The sequence below is a fragment of the Exophiala spinifera genome (genome assembly GCF_000836115.1).
Source record: "Exophiala spinifera strain CBS 89968 unplaced genomic scaffold supercont1.2, whole genome shotgun sequence".
NCBI classification, from domain to species: domain Eukaryota; kingdom Fungi; phylum Ascomycota; class Eurotiomycetes; order Chaetothyriales; family Herpotrichiellaceae; genus Exophiala; species Exophiala spinifera.
The window spans coordinates 2,718,259-2,744,859 of NW_015622514.1; the positions used below are offsets into that span (position 1 = coordinate 2,718,259).

The following is a 26,601-nucleotide window of genomic DNA, read 5'->3' on the forward strand; positions in this document are numbered from 1 at the left end:
TATCTTGACAATAGGTGTGTACCATTCGCAGAGTACTGTCTGATTCTCTTGGGAAGGTTGGTTTGGTGGCAGAGGGACTCTGGCATCTCAGGATAATGACCAGTTTTCCCCGCAACGAGATGTTCTTTCGCTGCGATAGCATCTCTTCTTTAATGTATAGCCTCGGTCTCTGTGTTGTAGAAATGTGGTCTGAGTTCGTTGGAATTTTGTGCTCGACTAAGTCTACTTCCGGTATTTCTACTGTCTCCGATAGCAACAATCGAGTTCGGTATCAGGTCCCGGTGCTCTCGGGATCAGAGAAGTGCTACAATATGATTATCGCGCGGCGCATCGCAATATGCTTGCCTACAGGGTAGACTGTACCAGGGGAGCAGATGGCGCAACTTCTTAACCACATCATCGTCGCAGGGTCCAACTTCAGCCTCGGCAAATATCAATATCGGCGAAGCCTCCGCATGGGTCTTATCAGACTCCAAATTTCTATCTTAGAAATCAAAAGAAGTCTTAGAAATCAAAGTCCTCTGAAATGCCCCTATGAATACATTGTTTTCTCCCTCGCTTTTCTCGTTTGTAGATTCCTCCGTGAGTCTCTTGGCGGTGTGGCGGTTTGTTGTCTAGAACAGATCCACCTTCTTGAGGGACAGGCATATAATCCAGCGCACGACTCACCAGCAATGTCTTCGACATCAGTTCCAAAGGATGGCAATCCAGCCGTACCAAATCTGCCCTACTTCACTCCTCAGCATGCTGCCGACCCAGGAGTTCCGTTTACGCCCTCTTCTGGCACTCCAACCCTCTTCACCCCTCTCAAGATCCGGTCAAAAACACTGCGAAACCGAATCATTGTAGCGCCCATGTGTCAGTACTCGACAGCGGCCAGCGGTCCAGACATTGGCAAGCTCACCGACTACCACGTCGCCACGCTAGGACACTATGCGCTGAAGGGCGCCGGATTGGTCTTTATCGAGGCGACCGGCGTACAGCCCAATGGCCGCATCACACCGAACTGTCCGGGACTTTGGAGTGATGCTCAGACTGAAAGTGTAAAGCGCGTCTCAGATTTTATCAAGTCTCAGGGCGCTCTTTCCGGTATCCAACTCGCACATGCCGGTCGGAAGTCCAGCACTATTCCTCCCTGGATCGCCGCAAGCTTCAACAAGCCGTCGGTGCGCGCATCCAAACAAGCAGGCGGGTGGCCAGATGATGTCGTTGGGCCTATGGGTGGTCCCGAGAATTCATGGGATGGGAAAGGCCTAGCTGAAGATGGAGGATTCTACCCTCCTCGGCAACTCACGATCTCGGATATACAAGAGACCGTCTCTGCTTTTGCTCAGAGCGCCAGACGTGCAGTCGAGGCTGGGATCGACGTAATTGAAATTCATGCCGCTCATGGATACTTGATCCACCAGTTCCTGAGTCCCATCACGAATCAACGCACCGACCAGTACGGCGGTAGCTTCGAAAACCGTACACGTCTGCTCGTCGAGGTCATCGAAGCTGTGCGCGCTCAGATACCGACAGATATGCCACTATTTCTCCGGGTCAGCTCTACCGAATGGATGGAAGAGACAGACTTGGGCAAGAGATACGGTAGCTGGGACGTTGAGAGCACCATGCAATTGTCGCGACAATTGCCCGCGCTAGGAGTCGATTTGCTCGATGTGAGCAGTGGCGGCAATCATCCTCAGCAAAGGATCAATATGTTCTCGTCGAAAGATTATCAGACCAAGATTGCCAATCAGATCCGACAAATGATGAAAACTCATCAGCTCAAGCTTCTGATCGGCGCTGTTGGACTGATCACGGAAGCAGAACAGGCCCGAGATATCGTCGAGGACGGACTTGACAAGAGCATCGGCGAAGAGGCTACCGCGGCCAAGGAGATGACTGATACAAGCGGCGGTAAGGAGCCGATGGCCGATGTGATTCTCGTCGCGAGACAGTTTATGAGAGAGCCGGAATGGGTCCTGAAGGTCGCCTGGAAGCTGGGCGTGGATGTCGCTTGGCCCAGTCAATTTCTGAGGGTGAGATTTCCAAAGATCTGAAGCCGGCTGCGTGCAAATTGTTCCTAGATCGTTATCCTCGGTAGAATGTGCTTGATTTGATGACGTTGGCTGGCTCGCACAGCGATATTATATATGTCTCAAGTTTCACCTGGAATCTGTATCCCATGTTCCCCTACGATTTCAAATCCCACAGCGTGAACCCCCTGCTTACAGCGCCCGACCGGAACACCGATCAGTTTGGACGCGAATCGCGCGCCCGGACTCGTATGCCCCGATGCAAACATGCGCTGCAGCCAAACGAGGCTGCGTCGACCTTCAGCGAGTAAGCAAATTCTATATAGTACCCATAGACACTAGCCCTGCACGCAGCGTCACCGCCGAGGGTGTCAAAGATCGGGTTGCATAAGACTAGTACCACCAAGCACCCCTGGTCCCACACGCAAATCATCCCGGCCTCGTACAGAGACCCTACGCTACGATGTCATTGGGACATGTCCTGACACGGACGTCAGCAAGAGAATTGGCGCTCCACCACGTTCAGCCTTGTGTGCCTGAAAAAGAAACCCATCTCAAAGTCCGAAAACACAATGCTTCATGAAGCCGGACTCATTTGATTGCCAACATGAAACTTGCAGCAATGTTGGCAGACTTATCTAAAGTCGGCGAGCTCCATTCGCCGGTGTGTACCTGTACACTATTAAAGGAGGGGACGCCGAAATCCTTCAAATATCGGTGCAGCTCGAAGCTGAGCATTGCGCTGCTTTCACAGCGCTTCTTCATGACACAGGAAGATGAGTTGTTTCTTTGCCCGCAGCATGGCCGTGTGCGTACATATATGTTTACTCTCCTTGCTATCCCTTGTCAGAGCAACAAGACTCGTCAAGCACGACGTGAACTTCGTCCCGGACATTGTCCTTCGCGTGACCCTCGCTACCATCACCCTCAACTGCCAGGAACGTTTGTCGACTCTCGTCAATGGAACATACCCAGGGCCGCCAATATACCTGGAACCCGAGCAAACAACGTGGATCCGAGTCTACAACGACGCAGACGTCAATACTACAATGGTGAGGATTCTTCGGTGGCATTAACTTATCATTCCAACAACACGAGAGGACTGACGGGTATCTACTATGCAGCACTGGCACGGGTTGAGCCTGAACCTCTTCCCGTTCTCTGACGGAGCTCCGATGGCCTCGCAGTGGCCCATACCACCAGGCCACTTCTTCGACTACGAACTCAACGTGCCCGCCAGTCAAGCCGGTACTTCCTTCTACCATTCACACGTCGGCTTCCAAGCGATGACGGCCTCTGGAGCCCTCATTATCAATGATGTTTCAGGCGTGCCTTACTCGTACGACGACGAGTTCATTATGGAGCTAGGGGACTTCTACGCAGAGGAAGATGAGACCATTGAAGCTCAATTAAGCGGAAGTCCCTACATATGGACCGGAGACCCTCTCGCACTCCAGATCAATGGCCAAAGTGGGAACGCCCCAAGTGCCAAAAATCCCAACCCCTCAGGCACGTCGTGTCAACCATACGCATTCAATGTCGCTCCCGATACAACATACCGAGTACGGGTTATCAGCGGCACTGCCATATCTTTTGTCACATTTGGAATCGAGGGCTATGACAATCTGACAATCATTGAAACCGACAACGCCTACGTGTATCCTGTCGAGACCGACCATATTCAGATCGACTCTGGACAACGGTTCAGTTTCATCTTCAGGACCAAAACCACTGCAGAACTAGGAGGGCAGACATCGTCATGGATCCAGTACGAGACTCGTGGTGGATCTGGCACCATTACTGCCTGGGCGAAACTGGTCTACGCCTCAGACTCGACCACAGCCAAGACCACTGTTACTAGACAAGACCATTCTGGAGACCATTCTCCTGACTCTGATCCTCAGACTTTTCCAAGCACCGGCGACTCAGGGTCAGGGTTAGAGCCATACTCACCCGTCCCTTCATTGCCGCCGTCATCACCATCCACCGACCAGAACCCCGATTTTGTTCCCTCCAACCCGATCGTCTCTCTCCCACAAGACATCTCCTCGTGGCTCGAATACACCTTCCAAAGCCTCCCAAGCCACGGGACAGCACCACCCTCCTCATCCGTGACTCGCCGGGTCATCATCACCACGCAACAAATCGTTAATCAATCCCAGTCGGCGACATTCCCATTCGATCATGACCCATGGTTCGACGGCCCGCCGCACACACCGACCACACGAACGCCTTACCTCGTCGAGATCCTGCGACGCGGTACGGTGAACGGCGCGCTTCCCAGCATCTCGCGTGCGCTGGGCAACGGCGAAACACCGGGCTTCGACTCCGTGACACACACCTACCCCGCGGCGATAGGCGAGGTGATCGAGATTGTCTGGCAAAACAGCGGCTCCATTCCAGGCGGCACGTTCGGCATTCATCCCTTGCACGCCCACGGCGGACCGTACTGGGATATGGGCAGTGGCTCGGGGCAGTACAGTCCGCAAGCGCATGAAGCCCTGCTGGCTCAGCACGGCGGCTGGGGCGGATCTCTCCGCGACACGACGATGCTCTACACGTACGCCGACGCCGGAGGAGAAGACGAGGTTGTGAACGGCTGGCGGGTGTGGCGGATTCGGGTCACCGAAAGTAATGTCGGCGTGTGGATGATGCATTGCCACATCCTCCAGCACATGATCATGGGGCAGCAGACGGTGTGGGTGTTTGGCACTCCCGACCAGATCAGGGAGTATTCAAACCCCGTCAACGGAAGTCTGGAAGGGTATTTCACCTACGGAGGTGACGTCGTGGGCAAGGAAGGTGGTGACGTCGTGGTTGCGACCAAGTTTGCATGAGTGCCCGTGTGAGCGTCCACCGGTACAGGTACAGGACGCGAGTACCAGCACTCACTCACTTAACATACCTACCTCCCTATACGCGTCGCGTCACCCCAGTGAATGGTTGGCCTCCACACATCTCACCCAAGCGGCCTATCAACTGACCCCAGGGCGGAATCCAAAGTTCATGAATCACCTTTGCGGAGTTTCTTTCAACATTCACACATCTCTCGGACCGTGGTGGCCCAAGTGGCAACGCTTGAGGTTCAACACCACGGAAAAAGAAAATGTGCCTGTGTGGTGTCAGTGGATTTTGAGTTCGGGCTCTGCGCCGTCTCAGGCTCCCGGGGGGGGGAGTACTCTGCCTTAATGGCCTCACACGGGGGTCTAACTAGTGGAGTGATTCTCTGCCGAAACGTTACGAGAAAAAACCATCGCGTTTTCCCTCGGTCTGGACGTCGGTTGCCTCGCGTGCAGCTGGCCTCCAGGCTAGAGTTTTCGCTGATTGAACACAATGATTCGGTGGTTCTCTCTTTTTCCGGGTTTTTGGTGCTGCTATATTATACATGGATTTCATAAGTACTAATCATAAAATTTAATCTTCATCACTGTGAGACTCACTACCAACTGCGGTAGAATGATTGAGAAGCACTTATGGTCCTGCGCGTGTGCTGCTGAGAGGACGGGATACTACCGATGTTGAACACACAGGCATCAAGCCGGGAAGCCCAACATCATCTCGCGCTTTCCGCCACTGGACTTCAATTCGCTCGAGCTGGTGCCGCTCCATTGGAATACTCTGGAAGCGCTTCGAGACTTTGATACAGGGACAGCCTTTCCCTATGAAGCAGACCACAGAAGCCACGCTGAACCAGTTTGACGAGGTGCTGCGATACCGACGAACTAAAAGTTGGGATGAGAGATTGTATCTCTCGGCGGCTGGGTATCGGGTCTACTACTTCTTTGTAAGTCGACTCACTTAGGTGTTGTAGCATTTGTATCAATGCCTTGATCGCCGTGCTTGGGAAGAGTGGCCCTGTCGTCCAAGATCATCTGATGCCATAGATTGAACGTACATATCTGAATCTTGTCGAGATCGGCGTACAGTGGACTGAACACTTCGACAAGCACACAAAGTCCCGAGCTATTGGGCGATATCGTCTCCTTATACTCAATGGCCACGAGAGCCACCACTCGGTGGAATTTCGAACTCTACTGTCAGCAGAACGGTATCATCACGCTCAATATACCGGCTCATTCATCTCATCTCTAACAGCCACTCAACGTTGGGTGTTTTAGCCCGCTGAAAAAGGCGTACGGCGGCCAGATCAGATCGAAGACCTAATGCGGGCCCGGGTTTCCCATATCACCAACGCCGAGTTCTTTCCGGCATTCAAGACAGAGTTCCAGGCGACCTTCACGGAACACAATACTAGGGCAGGGTTCCGTGGAGTAGGCCTTACTTCATTAGATGCTGAAAGCGTGATTTCTAAGCTCGACATCAAGTTACATACACCTACACCACCAAGATCCTCGGCAAGGCGCCCCCTGCGCCGTGGGAGTAGTAGCCAGAAAGTGCGCCACTATTGGGAACTACCCTATTTCAATGTTGATCTTAGTGTCAGCCTTACCATGTGTACCATGCTTATATGTGGCGACTCTAAATTTCGCCCCGTACAATGGTGATGGTCAAGACAGTCGATTCTTAAACGTCAAATCCGTCTGACTGTAGCAATTAATACACGGCAAACGTTAGGTTATGTAACCTGAATTTCAGATCTATACATGGTTGGCTGTCGCTTCTCCGCCATCGCGACATTGCAGCGAATAGTCACCTTGCGAGAATAACCTAATTTCTCATATTTTGGATGGAAACCGGCTTTGCACGCATCTGTAATATTATCTCTAAATCTAACCGTGTATTTGATCATATTGGATCATAGAGCGTGTTAGTGCTGTAACAATCGTACATATCCTGACTGTTGCAACAGAAGTATGCTATCTTATAGAAATCGCTCCCTGGGGTTCCAAAGGAACCAGACTGATAACAGGCATAAGGGAAGGGGGCGCAAAATTTTCCTGGGGGGCCCCCCTCTACAATAGGGTATTGGCATGGGGGTGCGAAGGGACCATCCCAGGGGTTGTTCGGGTCCGGCCCGAATCCCGGGGGGAGTTGAGGGACCGGCGTGGCCACTGATAATGCGCTGAGACATGAGACAGTGACGAGAGTGATGAGCTGGAACTTCATGGTACTGTTAGAGAGAGACTGTTAGAGAGAGACTAATCAACTGAGACAGATCGACTAACTGGGAGTGACTGGTCGACTGGGAGTGACTGATTGACTGGGAGTGACTGAGTGACTGGGAGTGACTGAGTGACTGGGAGTGACTGGGAGTGACTGGGAGTGACTGGGAGTGACTGTTCGACTGGGGGTGACTGGTTAAGAGACCAAGTTTCTATCTTATATAGCCATTTTCTAGATTCATCTTCTCCTTTTGTACTTATTAGAGAGACCGAACTACACGAGACACTACTAAACGCCCAAGTCTTGACCAAATATCTATCCTCTCACAATCTAGAAAGTAATCAAATCGAGAGAGCTAGCCACCCAGGAGCTGAAGAATCAGTCTGTGTCGTGATGACCAACTCCGGACCTGGATATCAGCTCCGGTCTAATACGAGGCCAAGAATACCGAATCTAGTGATCTTTTGTTAGCGCTACCGTGAAGCTCGCGAATACGAATAGAGGCTTCATATTATAAGATTAAAGATATAGAATAATTAAGGATGATTTGCTCTCGATGTGTCGACCACAAAATGGCTTGTTAGCACAGCTCCACAGTTCTACCCCAAATGACCGTCTGTTATACAAGTTTGTACTTTTAACTTGCTCTGCAGTACGAGCGAACAAATGGAGTCCTTATCACTATGTCTTGGCGACAAGAGCCTCACGATAAGCTCCGATACTAAACGACCCTTTGCATTGTGGCCTCGATCGAGCGTGGCACAGAGAGAAGCGCGGAAAAAGCTCACGGTCTCGCCCAAGGTAAGTGAAGCGGTTGGTCCTGAGTCCTTATTGTGGACCATCACAGGTCGACGAGGCACTGAGGTCGTTGAGCAGACCGGGTGAAAAAAAAGTGAAATGCGATGAGGCGGACTCCCACGTGCAAGAGGTGTGTTCGGCGACAGCTAACATGCACCTGGTCACGCGTCACGACTCCCCTCGAAGAACGGCGTAGGGGCTTAGAGTCGATGAAATCGCGAATCAGTACCACTACCTGAACTCCCTGTACCATTTCCGCAAAGCCCTACACCCTATCTCCTGGGGAATCGGTCCCACCGAGTTCTTCGCTGAGCAGCGACGAACACGCCAGCCCGGGCCCATGGACATCCGCAACCCTCTCGGATGGATTTTCGACGCTTCCGGGCAGTCCGGTGTGTGATCCCCGGAGCACAGTGGCTGGATCCCGAATCAATGGCATGGACCTGGAGCTGAGTGAGATAAGACTGGCCTACTCACCAACCTACACTAAAAGAAGTGAATTTTCTCCTCCGATTGACTACTGTATTCCAGTACGGAGTTTTGAGTAGACAGGCCACAGTACTCTAGGGGCACGTAGGGCAATAAGATGGAATTCCGGAAGACATCCAAACACAAGGCAGAATTCCGAGGGACGTGCAGGACAACAAGTCAAGTTCTTCCTCTACATGGTCACCAGGGGACTCTTGCTCCCTGAAGGTCGACCTCCAACCTCGAAACTATCACGTTCCATATCCAGACTTCCTCACGGTCACATTTTTCCGACTTTATCCAGATCGGTTCCGTTGGTCAAGATCATGTCCTATTTTCCAGGTTATTTGTTAGTGTTGGCAAAACTTGATCCTCATGTCCCACAGCACTTGGGACTTGTCAAGTAATCATGGACAAGTGTTACGGTTGAATACATATATGAAAACTGAACATACCTGAAGCGGCAACGGCATAAAAAATCTCACCCATCTCGTTTCACTCGCGTGTCTTCCTCTCCAAATCTTCCCCGTCGAACCACCAAGGACGTCACCCACGACTTTCCTCGCCAAGTCCTCGGGTGAACTGGGATCGTAGTCGATCTCGTCGTTCCACCGTTTCTCCAGGTGCGAGGATACAGCGAGGTATCGCGACGTTTGGGGCAAGGAGAGTCTAGGCGAGTTTTGGTGGATTTGCGTCTTGACGGATCCAGTTACGACAGTGAGGATTTTGACGTTCAGCGGGGCCAGTTCGAGACGGAGCGTGTCGGAGAGCATGTGTACTGCTGCTTTGGACGCGTTGTAGACAGCTGATGGAACAAGGACACGAAAAACGAACATTGATTAGCATACCTGCCAGAACAGGAGAGACGTTGTCTGTGTGACATGAGATATAGAAGTGGTGGATAGGTCGAGAAAGAGAAAGGGGAGGGAGGGTGTCAGTACCAGTGTATGGAGTATGTAAATAAGCAACGATACTCCCTATATTCACAACTGTGCCCTTGGCTTCAATCAACAACGGCGCGAATGCTTGGATCATACGCAGCACCCCCCAGAAGTTCACGTCGAACATCTTCTTTCCTTCGTCAATGTCCAGGTCCAACGCTGGAAGGATGATGTTTTGACCAGAGTTGTTGAGGAGGTAGTCGAGTTTGCCGCCAGTTGCGGTGGTGATTTTATCCACCGCGTCGGCGACTGAAGTCGGCGATGTGACGTCCAGAGACAATAGGGTCGTGTTGGGGAGGTTCTTGAGGTCGGACATTTTGGAAAGGGTGCGTGCCGTGGCGAAGACGGTCATCCCACGACGTTGACATTCCACCGCTAGGGCGTGGCCGAGGCCACCTTTTGAACAGCCTGTGATGAGGATGGTTTTGTCGGGCATTGTGTCTCTAGTAATGCAATCCCTCTATGGTGGTCGTTGGTGAAGTACTTGTAGGATCAGGCAGGTAGTGTTCGAATAGTATCCGAAGATCGAAAGAGTGATGGATATTTATCTGGGCTTGAGGGAATTATACTCGTAAATATATACGTTGAATCGCAGACCGTTCTTGACTTGATGGTCACCTAGGTACACTGTGCTCGGTGGACCCGCCCGGGGCCTTTACAGCCTTGCTCTCCTGAAAAGGGTTTGGCGTATCAGCATCGTGCATGAAGTTTGGAGTCTGATGGGGCCAAAGCGGCTTCCAGTCTTGGATGTTGCCCGCTTGTCTAGGCTCCCGGTCATCTTACCCATGCAGCCGATGGAACTCACATCAAACCTCTCTTCATGGTCTGGTGAGGACTTTTCCAATTTATCGGCAGGAGCCTGAGTCCTGACAAAGATATCTGTCAGAGTAGCCTGTTGCGGAATGGCATCTCACGACGCTCTCATACTTCCGCGACCAGTGCGGTTACAAGAAGTAAGAAGCTCTCCCGTCTGATAGAGAGTAATTCGATCTAACTGGGAAGTTGCAAATGTCAGGCAATTGATCATGAAGACGATTGGACTGGTCTATCGGACCCCAAGTCTAGAAGGAAGATTCAAAATCGGCTGAATCAACGAGCTCGGCGTACGTTTGACCTTCATCGTTCTAGTCAGCATTGTTGCTCTTTCCACATTACTCTTATGACAAGTCATTACTAGCTACCGTGAGATATGATTCCTGACAGAGGTCCCAGGTAGACGGAGAGATCCTGATAGATGGACACCGCTGCGATCGAAGATCGATGATATCGGGCGAGGACACCAGACAAACCCAGCGAGGACTGTCACACCCTGTAGAGCTTCATCTCTGGTTGCAGGATCATTTCCACTCCCTAGAACGAGACCAATAGTGGCGGCATTGCTAAAAGGATATTTTCCTTTATCCTCCGACCACTTGATGCAGTTGATACAGTTCAATGTCTGGCGCGCAATCTTGACGAATATGGTCGTGCTCCGCCTCACTCACCTCTTTGATTGTCAAGATGAGACATCCGAAGCGATGCGTATCTCGGAACTCCCACATCCCGTCGCCCTTCCACCACTGCTCGAACCTACCCCATTGCAACGGCAGGTGCCACATCCACCTTACGTCGATTTGTTCCCCTTGCCCGGTCTCCGCGACGCTCTGATTCAAGCAGATGGCAAGTATGACGACTGTGAGCTTTGCATTGACCTGCTTGGCTCGATAGCAGACCCACAAATTCCGGGTTACTCGAAGTCCGAGGATGAAGGCGAAAATGCTCGCAAGGGTCTTGTCGTATGGGGAGAGCCTTGGCGGGTTGACTCCTGGGAGGTTGAGGAAGGATTCGTCAAGAAATGGGGTTGGATGCTGAAGGCCAACTGCGAACCACTGCTGCGATCGACCGACAAATGGAGAGAAGTGAGAGGCGACGAGCCTCTCAGGTGGAAAGAATGGGGACTTTCTTCATGATGAGGATACGGAGCATCGGGAATACCTGGGTGGGTGCATCGATCCCTTCACTCTGACAAGCTCAATGAGAAGCTGAGAAATACCCTCCCAAGGACTTGCGTTCTTGGGATAGCGGCTATGGTCAACTACTCTAGGAGCAATTGAGATTGTTTCGCGTATGGAGAGCGATGATGGAGATAGACTGGGTACGAGTACCTGGAGCTCATACAGTGAATGGATTACCTAGGCGCAGGAGCACCTTCTAGTCGGGCCTCGGAACAGTTGATCCGAGTGCACGTGATTAGCCACCTAGCCAATTCAGCGCATCTGAGTGGCCGACGTCATTCTGCGGTGGCGTCTTCGTTCTCCGTCGTCTGAACCGCGAAGCTTCTACGCGGATATTCGTCGTTGTTCTTCTCTGCCTGCGCCGGCGTATATATTAATTCATCCTCTCGCCGCCACGGTCAACCTCCACCATCCTTTGTGAATCCCTCAGCGTCATCTCAAAGAGTCGCGTCCATCATGGCTTTCGTCCTCAGGAGGCCCTTTGCGGTCTCCTCCAACGCTTTCAAGCAATTCAGCAAACCCTCGTCATTAATCCGAACCTTCCATTCAAGCCCCAAATCCTCGAATTCATTCTTCACTCCTCGGACGACGACATCAAGTGCGCAGTCCCTCCTCAAGTCCGAAGCTCTGCGCAATGGTTTCAAGCGAAGCTACCAGACTCCGTCATACCAACCGGCGAATCCGGCTGCAAGCGGCAACCTGACACAACGAATTCTCTATGGCGCCGCTTTGGTGGGTGGTACAATTCTTGTCACGAACATGATCTTCAACCGGGAAACTCGGGAAGACGGCGGGATGCCGCAGTATGAACGAGAATATCTGAACCAGACCTTCATGCACACCGGTCTGGGTGTCGGTATCATCGGTTTGGCGGCGCGGACCTTGCACACCAGCGGCTGGAGTTATCGGCTAATGGCCACGAACCCTTGGCTGGTTATGGGTGTTGGTCTAGTTGCCAGCATTGGAACCATGTACGGAACACTTTACACGCATCCTGACAAGTAAGTCATATCCCGTCTTCTGAAGGTATGGTTGTCCAAATTAACAAATTTCTACAGCTACGTACAGAAGTACGCTCTCTGGACGGCCTTCAACGTCACCCAAGCCGCTCTGCTATCGCCATTGATGTTCATGCATCCGGCAATTCTGGCTCGTGCTGGTCTCTACACTATTGGAATGATGGGAAGCATTGCCTTTGTTGGTGCTACCGCGAAGCAAGAGAAATACCTCTACCTTGGAGGTCCTTTGCTTGCCGGTGTCGCCATCGTTGCAATCTCTGGCTTTGCACCTCTTGTCCTGCCAGCCACCGCCGTTCGAACACTGGCTTGGACTGAGAACATTTGGCTCTATGGTGGTCTCGCTGTCTTTGGTGGTTTTACCTTGTACGACGTGCAGAAGATTCTCCACCACGCTCGGATGAGTGAACGTGGTCTGGTCAGAAAGGATGTTGTGAACGAGAGTGTTAGCCTCGAGTTGGACTTTCTGAACATCTTCATCCGCATGGTTCAAATCTTGAGCATGCGAAACAACAACCGAAGGTGATGAAGCCGGACTACATCATGGGAGTATTAATTCCCTGGGGCCGATTTGTTGTTCATACAAGACTTGATCACAGTATACAAGTCTTCAGCCTAGTGACAGACATGCTCTTCACGGCCAAATAGGAGTAAACAGATAAAAAAAATGTAATAGTTTCCCCTCTCACCTTTGATGTGGTAGTATCGTGTCTGGGTCTATCTGCGATTCTTCTTCACTACATTTCCACCGCTTAATGTCAGACCATCTTGATTATCGATGCAAGAAGGGGCCACGCCTACGAACAGGCGCTTGACATTATGCATATTCCGTAGTCGAACTAAGAGACAGGGGATATCACCTTCCCGCTTAGTTTCGAAACACGAGTTTGATATTGACGTACTATGTAGCAACTGCGATTGGTAGAGCAAAGGGACAACTCTAGCTGATCGTAAGAAGGACTATTAGCGGTAAGTATCGACAGGGCATATCCGCTCATAGCAGCTCACAGTAATGTTGGATTTTGTATAAAGGAGCAGCTCTGTTTGCTGAGAAGCTTGTGTGTATACAGCCGTGTACATCTGTCAACCCTTTCCTTCGTCCACGTTCGTTGTTATGGTGCCGTCTCAAATTCCCACTCGATGGCTGTTAGGAAGGTTTGAAGGTAGGAGAGAGTCGACTTACAAGGAGATAGTTGCCAAATCGAATAAAGCCCGACAAAAGTCTACGTGGTAATAGAAGTGTATATATATGAAGATCGCGGACCCTGGTAGGTCTGACAGAGTTGGACCTGCACCACGGCATTCCACGCCGAGTGTGTCGCAGCCATCCTCGTAAAAAGAGCCTTTCTGTGACCAAAGACATCGGCACTGTAGCGCCTGGGGGGGGGGCCGACTCCCTGGCGTGGTTAGAGCTTGAGGGTGCGAAGCTCCAGCAGAGAACGGGCAGAAGCCAACATGTACTTGAGCAGGGTCGGATAGTCCCAACCGATCGAAGAGGCAGCCATTGCCGTCAAGCTGGCCTGATCCTCTCGCCCAGGCCTTCCTGGACCTGTCATGTTCTGGTCGTAGTTTGTCAGCCGGTCAGTCACATCCAGGGGATTGGAAGCGAGGAGTTTGGCCCCCTAACTCACGGGCTTCATGTTCACGTCGAAGATGGCAAACGTGTCTGGAGTCTTGCCTTGGCCATACTGCCGGACGTCAATCCGGATAGGGGCAGTCGTTTTGAGCCTCTCTGCCGCACGCTCACAATGTCGACAGATTGATTTGTAGACGGGGGCCGACTCGCTCTCTTGGGCCGAGAGAGCCGAAGAGTTGTTGGTCACAGCCACAACGCCATTGTAGGGTGCAATACCGTCAACGTGATTGTATCGTAGGACCAACGGCAGAGACCAGTAATGAAGGACATCCGCCGAGGGTGGCATGACGGTTACTGTGCCTTCACGGCCGCACAGATACTCCTCCACCATAGCCTTGGAGCTCTCGGCAAGAAGACTCCTCAGGTGGTCCAGCAGTTCGTTCTTGGTTGCGCACAGTTTGACACCGTAGCTACCACGGCCTCGAATCGGCTTGCCCACGACCGGGTAGGGCAACCGGTCGAGCTCCGGGTCCTCGGGAGACTCGAAGGTCCAGCCTTTTGGCATAGGATAGGAGCCGTCCTCGCGGAGCATGTCATTGACGTACTCCTTGTCGTCCAGCTGTTCCACCAGGGCCGGCGGCTGTCCGATGATATTGACGTTGGGAGCGTATTTGTCGAGCTCTGCCGAAGTTTGAAGGGGATGGGCCGCGAAGAGAATAGTGTTGGCCCAAAGATGCGTGGCGCCATGTTCGACAGCCGAGACAATTCCGTCTTCGGTGTCCGGCCAGCACCAGTCTTCATCGTTGTACGGATCGGGCGAGGACACTGGGGTTATCACGTCGATGGAGTTGGACTTGAGCACATATGCTATGTCCGCGCCAGAATCCCGGTACCCTTCCCGGGCCCAGTCAGTACGTGGCTCTTTGCCAACTTTCCCAGGCCTCACCTACCTCCCGGTTTCATGGGCTTCCTAATGCCATTGATGACGGGCGGTTCTAGTGCTTGATATAGGACGGCCACTTTGATGCGCGGGGGGCCAACCCGAGTCGACTCGCACCGCCGGAACATTCCCCTAAGGAGGAGAGGGGCGATGGGTCTGATCCGAACGGACATTGTCGCGTAAGTAGTGGAGTCTCACAGACTCAACAAGCGTTTTGTGCGTTGACTCAGCTACAGTCCTTTCACGGAGGCCGTCGCAGAAGTCGATGTTGGGCGAGACGTTGTCTTGCGGAGCGGACCGAGACCGACCCACGTCGAGATTTAGTCTCCCGGAGCTGAGCGTTGGACTACAAAACTATCTTCCACTCCACGTCAAAACGTGGGCTCGAGCTAGTTAGTCTCAGGGCGACAGGGTGTCACCAGCCAGTGTCGAGATGTTTCCCGGCGAAATAAACAGGCAAGGAAAATTCCTCCTTGAACAAATCCCCAAGTGGACGATCCTTCTTGAAAGCTTCCTGCAAAAGGGTAAATGAACGCGAGCAAATGAGGCGCTGACATCCCTCCAAGAGACCATTGTTAGGACGCTCTCCATAGTGGGCGGTAACCTTTATAGGCAAGGAGGTAAACTCAATAACCTCACGAAGAAACAGGTCCTGGCCGCCCCGGCTTAGGCCGCCTCTCGGGCGACGACTTGCACGAGAGAAAGCTGAGGCCACAGCCATACAAAGTTTACTAGCTCTGCCAGCCCTCGACACGGGCGGTTGAAGCCGGCTTTGGCTAATCTGTACAAGGGACGAAGTGGGAGATTCGCTTCAGCGAGAAGGACTGGTGCCATGACCGAGCTGACCGTGCGAGTTCTCCCTCCTTTGGCCTGATATGATAATCTGAACGATTCCCTCCAATTCTTGACGAACACTGGAAGTAGGACACTCTTTTGTTAGGCCTTGGATTCTGTCCCTTGATCGGTCCCATCAACTTGACAGAAGAGCCTGAAACACATCCCGCAATGGCAAATGCTTCCGAAGTCGACCTGAGTCCCGATGAGGCCGAGGACTCGGGATTTGAGGATAGCGCGTCGCTGCAAAGCACGTCGCTAGCGAGTTCCGTGCTGAACTACACCTACGAAAACGGCCGGAGATATCATGCTTATCGAGCGGGTAGCTACCCTCTGCCTAACGACGAACAGGAGCAAGATCGGATGGACTCGTTACACCACATTTGGCTTTCGTTGCTAGGAGGCGAGCTGTTGTACCGCAAACCACCAAATCTGGAACGAGTTCTCGATGTGGGCACCGGCACCGGCTCATGGGCAATCGACATGGCGGACGAATATCCCCAGGCCACTATCATTGGCACCGATTTGTCTCCCATCCAGCCAGGGTGGGTTCCTCCAAATTGTCGTTTCTATGTCGACGACGCCGAATCAGACTGGACATATTCTCCTTTCGATCTTATCCATGCCCGCAGCCTAACCGGTTCAATCGCTGACTGGCCACGGTTCTATAGGCAGTGCTTCGAGACGCTGAGACCAGGAGGGTATCTGGAAATCCAGGAGCACGACGTTCAGGCGAGCACCATTGAAAAAGAGCTGCCGCCCTGGACCGCCGAAATGAACGCTAACTTGAGCCTCGGGAGTGACCTTTTTGGCAGACCCATGAACGTCGCACATCTTCACGCCAACTGGGTGAGAGAAGCCGGCTTCGTCGAAGTCGAGGAACAGGTCGACAAGGTCCCCATTGGCAGCTGGGCCAAACATAGAAAGGAACTCGGCCGCTTCCATCTCTCCGAGATACTGACCGCAATCGAACCGTACTGTCTAGCGCTGTACACCAAAGCTCTTTCCAAGAGTTATGAAGAGACCAAAGTGGCTATCGAGATGGTCAAGCAGGAGTTTTGCACCAAGAAACACCACCTTTACGTCAACTTCCGTTTCATCACCGGCAGGAAACCCGCGTGACTCTTGCGCTCTGACTGCGGTTGTCCTTGCAAGTTAATTTTCAATGGCGCCAGTGTCCATGAACTATACCAGCCGTCCTATGGTGTTCTAGTTGTTGATTGAGCTGCTTTAAAAAGGAAAAAAAGCCCTTCCAGTGGCAGGATGTGACGATCGATACGGATGACAGGACCTCGCCCCTACAGCAGAGACTGGGCGGATTTGGGCGGAGTTTCGCATCATGAACTGAATCAATTCGAAATACTTCAAATACTTCTATCCTTCACTCCTACGGAGGGCTGGTTTGAGTAGGTAGCCAAAGGTGACGCTTAGGAGGGGAAGATTTCAGTTGAGGGGGACGCCTGAGGAAGGGTGGTTTAGCTAAAGGTGAGACGTGAGAGGGGTCGGGCTTAGTTGAAGGCAACGCCTGTAGGGGGTTGGTTTTAGTGTGATGACGCCTATAGTGGGTGCCCGAAGTCAGTTAAAAGCAACGGCAACGGGACAGAATCTCAGCTCCAATTTACCTTGTTATAGGTACGGAATCTTGCTGTTGTGTGAAATCCAAATTACCAATAGCAGCTCGACCATGCCCTGAGCTGCCAAGAACAACCAAGGACCAATATTATTATGTCCTGACCAGGCCTTCCCTGGACCACCACCACCACCACCACCGATACATCCCTCGACTCTCCCATCGATCGTGACGGTGAGATATTTTGGTCGACGATCTACTATAGATCCCCTACCAATCCATCCGCGCTTCGCAACTGAGCAACCATGGTCCTGACAATCCACCTGGCACACATGCCACCTGAACTGGCCCTCTATGTCTCGGTCTACACCGACGTCGAAAATGCTTCGTTTCTCAAGCAACAACTTCTCGCCGGCAACGCAGAGTTTGAATACGCCTTCGTCGACGCTAGCATGGTTGGTGTTCCCGTTGTCTTCTCTTCCTCGCCAATACATACCTCTCCATCCCCTTCCTCTCATCCGCCGGCCTTTCTCACACAGGCTTTCGCGTCAATCCGTGCCGTGTCGTGGACCGCACTCACATCACATTCTGACCTAGATCCTGTCGACGACACACGTTCTCGCTGCGGCCTTCCGCGCCATGAACGACTACTTAAACGACCGGTTGAGGTCTCACAATGTCCACTCTGAGATTGTATTCTCCTTGAGTCCAAACAACAATGTACGTACTCGTATAGTCGTCCACCACCCGGTGTCTGCCTCCACACACGGGACGAAACCAATTCCTCTTGAGCATTTCTGTCTGGGATGCTGGTCGGGATCTGACTAACCAACTGTACTCTTCAAGATCGGCGAGGCGTTTCGACGGTTCGGCATCTCCGACTCGACACGCGATCTTCTAGTTCTCAAGGTCGCGACAACCCCAGCCGTGACACAGGACAGCGTCTCACAGCACCTCTCGACACACGTCCGAGGCAAGGAACTTCCATTTGACGACGCCACGTTGCGCGGCTTTTCCGACGTCGACAGAGTCCGCAAAGCCTACAAGGTCACCGTCGCTCAGCCGTCATCGTCCGGCAAAGGTAAAGCGGGCAAGGACGCGGTTGCGAATGGCACAGTTATTGACTCGACGTCGACCAACATTGAGAGACAGGTCCTGGGACTCATGGCCCTCAGGGGTGCGACTTGATATATCTTTGGAGTCGATCGAAACCTCCAGGGCGCGTCCATCCGGGGAAGAGCGAAACATAAATGGAAGCATCGTGTCTGTCGTCGTCGTCGTCGTTATCGTCATCGTCATCGTCGTCGTGTTCAACTCAATACTCCCCCTCCAACTCTGGAAGGCGAGTACAGACACATCATGTGTGGCTCCTGTCGCTCTCCTCTGCTGCATGGACGCAACCAGTAAAAGCATGAGGCGCAGACTTGTGGCACAACGCTCGAAAGGTACTCGACTACACTTGAAAAGTCCCCTTCATTTACATTCCGCATCTACGTACGGTATCATGAGAGTTGTGTGCTGCACACCATGTGCACATCAACCCTCTGAGGCCTCCCTCTCTGCCAAAATCAACAGAGAAACATGACGCAGCGGCGAACACACAACAACGGCCGAAGTTTGTTCCGTCCGCAACCAGAGCCACTGCGGATGCGGGATATCAACCGTTCATGAACGGGAACGAGAGAAACGGCCCAGGTCACGTCACCTCCCGTCCGGTCCTGTTCTTTTGGTACCTGAACGAAAAACACAATTCCCCAAACCAAAAAGAAAGAAGCTGAACACCCGCACGGGTCAATCTTCTGCTCAATTGAGCTGTCAAATGTATCTAAGTATCCGGAAGCAGTCACACATACCTACCTATCTGGTCACGGGTGCATGGATCAAACCATGACAACAGGCCAAGGGGCTCAGACGTCCGATATCACGACGTCGGGGAAGCCCCCCAAAAAAACAATCAAATATTTCAATCATCGACAAAGTTTACTACTTTTTCTCTTCGTATTCCGTGCTCAGATCTGGTCAAGCTTCTCTCTAAGTCCACAACAAAACGAACCGGCACAGAGCTAAAAGAGCGAGCGAGCGAGCAAATCTAATGAATCAAAGTTCAAGCAATGCTTTCCAGGCCGCGTGCCTGCCATTCACCCTGGTCGACCGTTGTCTCGTATTTAACTCTTCTCGTCTCTTGATGCCTTCCGAAGTCGAAATTGAAAGCATTGCATTGCACTGCGTTTCTCAGCCGCCTTTTCATATCTCCCCGCTCGCCCCTTTTTCATCCCAGCAAGTAAAGACAGTCTAATGCAATTTATTTCTTAAAGTACACAGCAAGAAGATGCCTCGTGCACCACCCCCAACAACACCCGCCTCATTTGCCAACCAAATCTCGTAGCCCCTTCTCCCCGAGGACTTTCGCTTCTCACCATCTGCAACTAGAAGCGTTCAAATAACCCTCCTCAGGATATTACTGTACCCTGCGTGTCATCTCTCCCACTTTCACCTCCCTTGTGCCCGGTAAGCACATCCATTTGAAAATAGGATAATCCTCATTCTGTACTTTCCCCGCTATGAAAATGCTTTCTTCGTTTCCTCACCAGTTCATGCGAGCACTTCAAGAAGTGCTTCGATCGTGTGTCGAGAAAAAAAGGCGAATAAAAACCAACCAACGCCATCGCTAATATGTAAATTCGAATCTTTTTTGGGGTTTGGTTTAAAAGTAGCAACGTGGCCAAAAGGAAAGGGACGGCTGTTAGCGTCCGTGACAATTTGGTGGCCAGACGATAAAACAAGGCATGATAAAACATAACATGGCAACATCATAGAGCATGTCAAGAAAGAAGGTCAATCTAATGGATCCTTCTTGCATGAACTCGAAGTTGTTTTTGGTTGACAGAGGTGTCGAGTGATAATACAAAGCAGTACTAGTCATCCTTGTCCTCTTTGGGAGAAGTTGGAGAATACTGCGGGCTGTTTGGAGAGTATTGTGGACTACTAATACCACCAGGTCTCCCCTGGGGACTTCGCGGCGATGCATTGTACATCGGACTCGTAGGTGAGTACGAGGGACTGGTTGGCGAAGTCGGACTGGTAGGACTGTATGTAGGAGAAGTCGGAGAGTAGCTCGGAGACGTGGGCGACTGTTGCTTGCCACCACCGTATACCGGACTAGTCGGGCTATACTGTGGTGACGTGGGACTGTAGGCAGGAGACGTCGGGGAAGTCGGCGACGTCGGGCTGAACGCTGGCGAAGTAGGAGAGTAACTTGGCGATGTGGGCGAAGTGCCGTAGGCAGGAGACGTCGGAGAGTAGTTCGGCGAAGTGGGAGAGTAGCTGGGAGAGGTTGGCGATGCTTGATAACCAGGCGAGGTAGGCGAGTACGCGGGCGAAGTCGGCGTAAATGCTGGACTGGCCGGGGAAAACGATGGTGATGTCGGACCAAAGCCGGGACTGGTTGCACCAAAAGCTGGAGAGGTAGGCGAGTAACCAGCGGTGGGTGAAAAGCCAGGCGAAGCTGGGCTCATACCACCGAAAGGACTGGCCGGAGAGTATCCAGCAGGACTTCGAGCCCCATAAGGACTGAAGCCTCCAGCACCGCCAAAGCCAGGTTGATAGTCGGTGAACCCGCCAGGAGTTTCTGAGCCAGAAGCAGCAATTGGCGAGAATGATGCACCATAATCCGGAGAACCCAGGTATTGGTTGTCCTGCATTGGTGAACCGCTGTCATACGGCGTGGCCGCGCCCTCCAACATCTGCTGGGTGCCTTTAACACCGATGACTCCACCAAGGCCGAGATTGGCATTGTCGGTGACAACTGTGGACAGCATGTTGTGATCGAGTAGGATATCCATAGTGCCTGTTCCCACGGGAGCAGGTTGACCAAGGATCAAATTCTCAGACACGCCCCGACAGTCGTCCAATTCTCCGGCAGCAGCGGCTTCCAGAAGAATTTCCACCGTCTGCTCAAATGAACATCTCATCAGAGCGCCAGTATCAGACTTGTTGATACCATGACGTGTGACCGCCATAACGTAGCCACGACTGGTCATTACATCACAAAGAATACCCAAATGACGTGCGTTCACGTATGAACCGTCGAAAGACAACACTTGAGTCAATTCTCGTAAAATGGCGGCCCGAGTAGCTTCGATACCGAGCACCTCAAAGATCTCAGTGAACCTGTTGGTGTAGGTACGAGTAGTATCAACTCCGTCAATCGCGAGTACTTTTGCGAAAGAGCTGCCGCTGGTCTCGAGGACATACTCGTTGCATTTGGGGTCAGACTTGGCCATTCTCACAGAATTGTCAGCGTCGATAATGGCCTTGCTCTTCTGATCAATAAATGCTCTCGAGACTCCAGGAACACCATGGAAGGTGAGATGGTCGAGCATTTCGTTCAAGAAGCGGCGGAGAATTTCATCGTCCTCTCTCCGGTCTTCTTCCTCGTCCTTGCCATAGTTTTGAACAAGTCGAATCCGGATGACCTGCTCATCCGCATTGATATCGCTGAAGATCACTGAAAGGTCCTTGCCATAGGTGGATTTGATCTTTGACGAGACCTCCTGAATGTTCAATCCCTTGTCTAGCAGCTTCGCGCGACTGAGCGTAATACGCAGAAGCCATTTCGAATGGAGAGAAAGGTCTGCCTCGTTGTCTTCAGGAATTATGAAGTACGACTCAACCATGTCGAGATCCTCGGGAATAATGGTACTTTGAATATCTGGGTCGTACCACAATTCACATGTTTCAGCGACGGATCGCAAGTTGGTATGTTGTACTCGACTTCGCAGCAACTTGGCAGCCTCTTTGTCACCAGTGTACTCTGGGAGCTGGTAGACCGTCATTGATGGTGTGCGGATGTTCTGGGAAACATTCAAGATTTCCTTCAAACGAGGAACACCAAGGGTAACGTTCTTTGCAGAGACACCAGTGAAGTGGAAGGTGTTCAATGTCATCTGAGTAGCAGGTTCACCAATAGACTGTGCAGCCAGGACACCGACCATTTCACCAGGGTTAGCATGTGCAGCAATAAATCGACTCTCGATACCACCGATAACATTGTCAAAGGCCAATCGGTTGAGACCATGCTCAAGAACAAGTCGCTTGTAAGCAAGGCGAGATCGCAATTGTGCTTTGAAAAGAAGAGTAGCATTTGATTGTGCTTCTTGGGAAATGGCATCGTCACCGCGAACGACGATGAGTCGATCCAACAATTGCTTGACTGCATTGAGTGCATAACGAGGGTCAAGGTCCGTTTTATCTCCGCGTCGGATTTTGAAGTTCTTCTGCGCCTGATCGATAATTCGTGCAACGTTGAGAGGCAGTTGGAAATTATCCTCTGTGCCTTTGCCCATCTTTCGAAGGAAGTCTCGGGACTTCCGCAGAGCTTCGAGCTCTTCATCGAATAGCTCTTGCAATTCAGTGTCACCTTGAATCTCTCTGGCTTGGAGAAGTTTGCCTCTCCACATCGAGGTGTCGCCACTCATGACATCGACGGCGTATCGGTTCATGAAAGCCTTATCAGACATGGTGACAATATCAACCTTCTGGTTTTCGATGTGGCCACCATCAAGCCCGTCTTCTCCATATATGAATTGCACGATATTGCCCCGAGAATCCCGGACCGTGCTATCATATTTTACAGTGACTTCTTCCAGAGCCTTGACGAGTCGCCGCTGAATGTAGCCAGTTTCGGCAGTCTTGACAGCTGTATCTATGAGACCTTCGCGACCAGCCATGGCGTGGAAGAAGAATTCTGTGGGGGTCAGTCCTCGCAAATAAGAGTTCTCGACAAAGCCTCGCGATGGAGCTGAGTAGTCGTCCTTCGCGAAATGGGGCAGAGTTCGGTACTTGAAGCCGAAAGGAATACGTTTGCCTTCCACAGCTTGCTGACCAACGATGGCGGTCATTTGGGCAATGTTGATCGTTGAACCCTTCGAACCGGCTCGAGCCATTTGGATGGCGTTGTTGAGATCTTTCAGGCTGTTTTCTGTTGCCGAACCAGCCTGGTCACGAGCTTGGTTGAGGAAGTTCATGACCTTGCTTTCAAAGGTCTGACGAACGTTCATTCCAGGTGCGGGCTCTAGATCTTCATTGTACGCGGCCTTGGTTAGCTGCTCAACGTCGGCCTTTCTGTCATCGACAGCTTGCTGGATCTTGACAACCGTGGCTGGATCGGGTACTGTATCACCAATCCCGATGCTGAAGCCGTTGTGCAGAAGCCAATAGTTGACGACAGTCTGCGCGCCGTTGAAAAAAGCCATCGCAGCCTCGTGACCAAACTCATTGTAGATGGTATGAATAATACCACCGGCACTGGTGCCCACGAATTTCTTACTGAAGAGACCGAAGATCAGGTTGCCTTCCAAGACCATCAAGCCAGTGTCATTGATTGGAGACAGATTGTCGTCCTTTTGGTCCCTGAAAGCATCGCCCTTGGCTTCGAATCGTTCAAGATTCAGGGCTTTTGGAAGAACCATACTGATCATCTGTTTGCCCGTCCAGCGAGGCCTTGGTTTGATGATAGCTGGTTGAGGAATCACCCCATCCCAATCAGGAACCCACATCATGACATTCATGACTTGATCTCGTGACAAGAATATGTCGCGTCGACAGATCTTGTAGATACCACAGAGTGTGTCTTGCACGATACCCATTAGGGGGCCATTGCGCTGCGGAGACACGATGTTGAGAGGAACCATGCAGAGATTGGCCAATTCAGCTCTAGATTCCTCGCTCTGAGGAACGTGCAAGTTCATTTCGTCACCGTCGAAATCAGCATTGTACGGTGTCGTGACTGAAAGATTCAATCTGAAGGTGGAATAAGGCATGACACGGACACGATGACCCATCATCGACTCCTTGTGCAGGGAAGGCTGACGGTTGAAAAGAATGACGTCGCCATCCTGAATGTGTCGTTCGACTTTCCAGCCATACTGTAGAGTCATCTCTCCAGCCCGCTTGTGGTGTCGAAGATCGATACGCTCGCCTGTGTCACGAATGACATACCGTGCTCCAGGATGCTCATTTGGACCATTGGCCACGAGACGCTTGAGCTTGTCGAGATTGAAAGGGGTGACCGTCTCAGGATATGTCAGCGTGCGGGCAATGCTGCGCGGCACGCCAACTTCATCTAGAGAAAGGTTGGGATCGCCTGTGATGACAGTACGTGCGGAGAAGTCTACACGCTTTCCCATCAAATTCTGCCGCAGACGACCTTCTTTGCCCTTCAGTCGTGCGCGTATTGACTTGATTGGCCGACCACTCTTGTGCTGTGCCTTCTCCAATCCTGCAATCTCATTGTCCATGTAAGTGGCGATGTGGTACTGCAAAAGATCGCACAAGTCGACCTTGATATGATCAGGAGTACCGTCAACCTCTGTACGCAACACTGCCTGGTTTGCTCTGATGATGTCGCCCAGTTTGAAGGTCAAGTCATCTTCACCACGTGAACCTTGACCACTCCCGTCCACGCTGATTGAAGGACGGACAGGAGGCGGGGGTACAGGAAGCGCAGACAAGATCATCCATTCTGGCCGAGCATAATCGAGACTGAGTCCCATCATTTCCAAAGTCTCATCAGTAAGAGTGCGGAAAGTATTGAGTGCATCTTGAGGGAAGATCCTCTTTTTGTCAGGTGTGATATCTTCGTCATCATCGCCTTTTCGAGGTTTCCAAGTGGCCCACAACTGCAACCCAGTTCTTCGGATTTCGGGTTGCGCATTGCCGCATCCACCATGCTTAGGTTGAGGAGGGCCTTTGAGGGGTTGGTCTGGATCTTCGGGAGGATCTGCTTCGCACACAAGTCGAGGCTTGCTCAATCGCCAAACTGCATCGAAACGGCGCTTCCGATCTCGAAGGGAAACAGCGTGTCTAAACTCTTCGGTCTAGTTTTTCTGTGGTTAGAAACAGGATGGTTAGGAAAGAATGGCAAAACTAACATCAAGTGCTTTGATCTTGCCACAGTTGTGGCAGACGGTCTCCAGTATCTTCTTGACCTTGGTCATGAACCCATAGTGGAAGACAGGAGTTGCAAGCTTAATGACACCAAAATGCCCAGGACATTCGGCCATATTCTCTTCACAGGTACTGCACTTGAAATTGCGATCGATCGTACCGAGATGAGGATCGTTCGGACCTTTCTCTCGAGGTCTGAGGCGCTGCTCATCCCTGGTTCACAAAAATGTTAGAACAATCATACGAGGTGTGCTTTCTTCATTTATGTCTACATACATCGTCTCGGGATATTCGATGTCGATGACCGCGAGGCGTTCGGTTTCTTTAGCCGAGAACAGGCCAAACTGAATCTCCTCGACGGTGCGCAGAGGCGCGCTCGAATAAGGGAAATTGAGGTTCGACATGGTTACTCGTGTTATCCCAGGAAGACGATATTATTTTTCAAAACGATCTTTGATGGTCGCGATGCCTGCGCCGATGGCTGCGCGACTTGGTCAGGGACGACCCTTCGCCCTCCAGGGCCACCCAAAACAATGCGCACTTCTCCAGCTGCGCGCTTCACCAATTCTTTGTTTTTTGACCCCAGACTTCCTGGATCCTGTTCGACTCGTCGATCGAGACGTGTAGATTCGGGGGCGCGATCGAGTCGAGATGGTTGAGGTTGGATGGTGATGATGGAAGTGGATGAGGATTGGTATGAGGTGGCAGATGAATTTTTGAGCGAGCACTGGGAGGCGCAGGCTAAACAGGCACCCAACGCGCCAAGACGCATCCGGCTTAGCAGCAATTCACCCTTGCCGCGCTGTGTCAGCCGCATCAAGCGACCGTCCTCTCTCTCTCGGTTGGCTCACCATGATGTCTTCTAAAGACGTGAAGAAATGACTGTGATCTAGCAATTTCGTTCACAAAATGACCTATCGAGAATGAAACTCATGAGGCGGTGGTGCAAGAAACTGGATGAACTGGGGCTTTGTCCGAACAAAGACACTCCTGTTCTCCTCCGTCAATCACCAACGGCTTTCTTCCTGCTGTAGCACCTATGCGGCATCCCGAGGGACCGTATGGCTGCTGGTATATATACCATGTCTGCTAGGGTCGAGTTTGATGGATCTCTTAGGTTCTCCTATAGCAGTATGGAACATCTTCAACATCTAGGCCAAGGTATCAAGAGCGCCGACTTTCAGATGTACGCATCGTAGATAGAATCTTAGAAGTGAATGGCTTGAAGACTGAGGACTGAAGAAACTTCTTTGACGACCTGCCTAGGTAGTTCTCTCTCTTCTGCACTTTGGCTTCTTTGTACTCCGTATCGCCCCTCAAGATCGGGACCCGAGCCACCCACACCACGCTAGTGCCTCATTAGGAAACATCTGCCTCCATCAACAAATTCTGGACGTGTCCGCTGGCATCTACCATCTCTCCATATCCGAGC

General features: G+C 51.7%; 9 protein-coding genes across 9 annotated transcripts; 6 read left to right on the forward strand and 3 right to left on the reverse strand.

Moving 5' to 3' along the window:
* Positions 1-674: 674 nt before the first annotated feature.
* PV08_03294 (uncharacterized protein) lies at positions 675-2,045 on the forward strand (the record flags this gene model as incomplete). The annotated part of the gene is made up of 1 exon (XM_016377650.1): positions 675-2,045. One exon carries the CDS (start codon positions 675-677, stop codon positions 2,043-2,045), a length of 1,371 nt encoding a protein of 456 aa, XP_016239220.1.
* Positions 2,046-2,821: 776 nt separating this feature from the next.
* Positions 2,822-4,858, forward strand: PV08_03295 (L-ascorbate oxidase; the record flags this gene model as incomplete). Its single annotated transcript, XM_016377651.1, has 2 exons — positions 2,822-3,073; positions 3,146-4,858. 2 exons carry the CDS (start codon positions 2,822-2,824, stop codon positions 4,856-4,858), a joined length of 1,965 nt encoding a protein of 654 aa, XP_016239221.1.
* Positions 4,859-8,631: 3,773 nt separating this feature from the next.
* PV08_03296 (uncharacterized protein) lies at positions 8,632-9,728 on the reverse strand (the record flags this gene model as incomplete). Its single annotated transcript, XM_016377652.1, has 3 exons — positions 8,632-8,682; positions 8,807-9,156; positions 9,293-9,728. 3 exons carry the CDS (start codon positions 9,726-9,728, stop codon positions 8,632-8,634), a joined length of 837 nt encoding a protein of 278 aa, XP_016239222.1.
* A 1,024-nt stretch (positions 9,729-10,752) lies between these two features.
* PV08_03297 (uncharacterized protein) lies at positions 10,753-11,241 on the forward strand (the record flags this gene model as incomplete). The annotated part of the gene is made up of 1 exon (XM_016377653.1): positions 10,753-11,241. One exon carries the CDS (start codon positions 10,753-10,755, stop codon positions 11,239-11,241), a length of 489 nt encoding a protein of 162 aa, XP_016239223.1.
* Positions 11,242-11,742: 501 nt separating this feature from the next.
* PV08_03298 (uncharacterized protein) lies at positions 11,743-12,828 on the forward strand (the record flags this gene model as incomplete). The annotated part of the gene is made up of 2 exons (XM_016377654.1): positions 11,743-12,287; positions 12,345-12,828. The coding sequence occupies 2 exons, from the start codon at positions 11,743-11,745 to the stop codon at positions 12,826-12,828; spliced, it is 1,029 nt and encodes a 342-aa protein (XP_016239224.1).
* Positions 12,829-13,708: 880 nt separating this feature from the next.
* PV08_03299 (uncharacterized protein) lies at positions 13,709-14,991 on the reverse strand (the record flags this gene model as incomplete). Its single annotated transcript, XM_016377655.1, has 3 exons — positions 13,709-13,861; positions 13,934-14,772; positions 14,829-14,991. The coding sequence occupies 3 exons, from the start codon at positions 14,989-14,991 to the stop codon at positions 13,709-13,711; spliced, it is 1,155 nt and encodes a 384-aa protein (XP_016239225.1).
* Positions 14,992-15,823: 832 nt separating this feature from the next.
* PV08_03300 (uncharacterized protein) lies at positions 15,824-16,774 on the forward strand (the record flags this gene model as incomplete). Its single annotated transcript, XM_016377656.1, has 1 exon — positions 15,824-16,774. One exon carries the CDS (start codon positions 15,824-15,826, stop codon positions 16,772-16,774), a length of 951 nt encoding a protein of 316 aa, XP_016239226.1.
* A 753-nt stretch (positions 16,775-17,527) lies between these two features.
* PV08_03301 (uncharacterized protein) lies at positions 17,528-18,410 on the forward strand (the record flags this gene model as incomplete). Its single annotated transcript, XM_016377657.1, has 3 exons — positions 17,528-17,677; positions 17,820-17,942; positions 18,069-18,410. 3 exons carry the CDS (start codon positions 17,528-17,530, stop codon positions 18,408-18,410), a joined length of 615 nt encoding a protein of 204 aa, XP_016239227.1.
* A 1,727-nt stretch (positions 18,411-20,137) lies between these two features.
* Positions 20,138-25,573, reverse strand: PV08_03302 (uncharacterized protein; the record flags this gene model as incomplete). The annotated part of the gene is made up of 3 exons (XM_016377658.1): positions 20,138-25,099; positions 25,154-25,382; positions 25,446-25,573. The coding sequence occupies 3 exons, from the start codon at positions 25,571-25,573 to the stop codon at positions 20,138-20,140; spliced, it is 5,319 nt and encodes a 1,772-aa protein (XP_016239228.1).
* Positions 25,574-26,601: the final 1,028 nt, after the last annotated feature.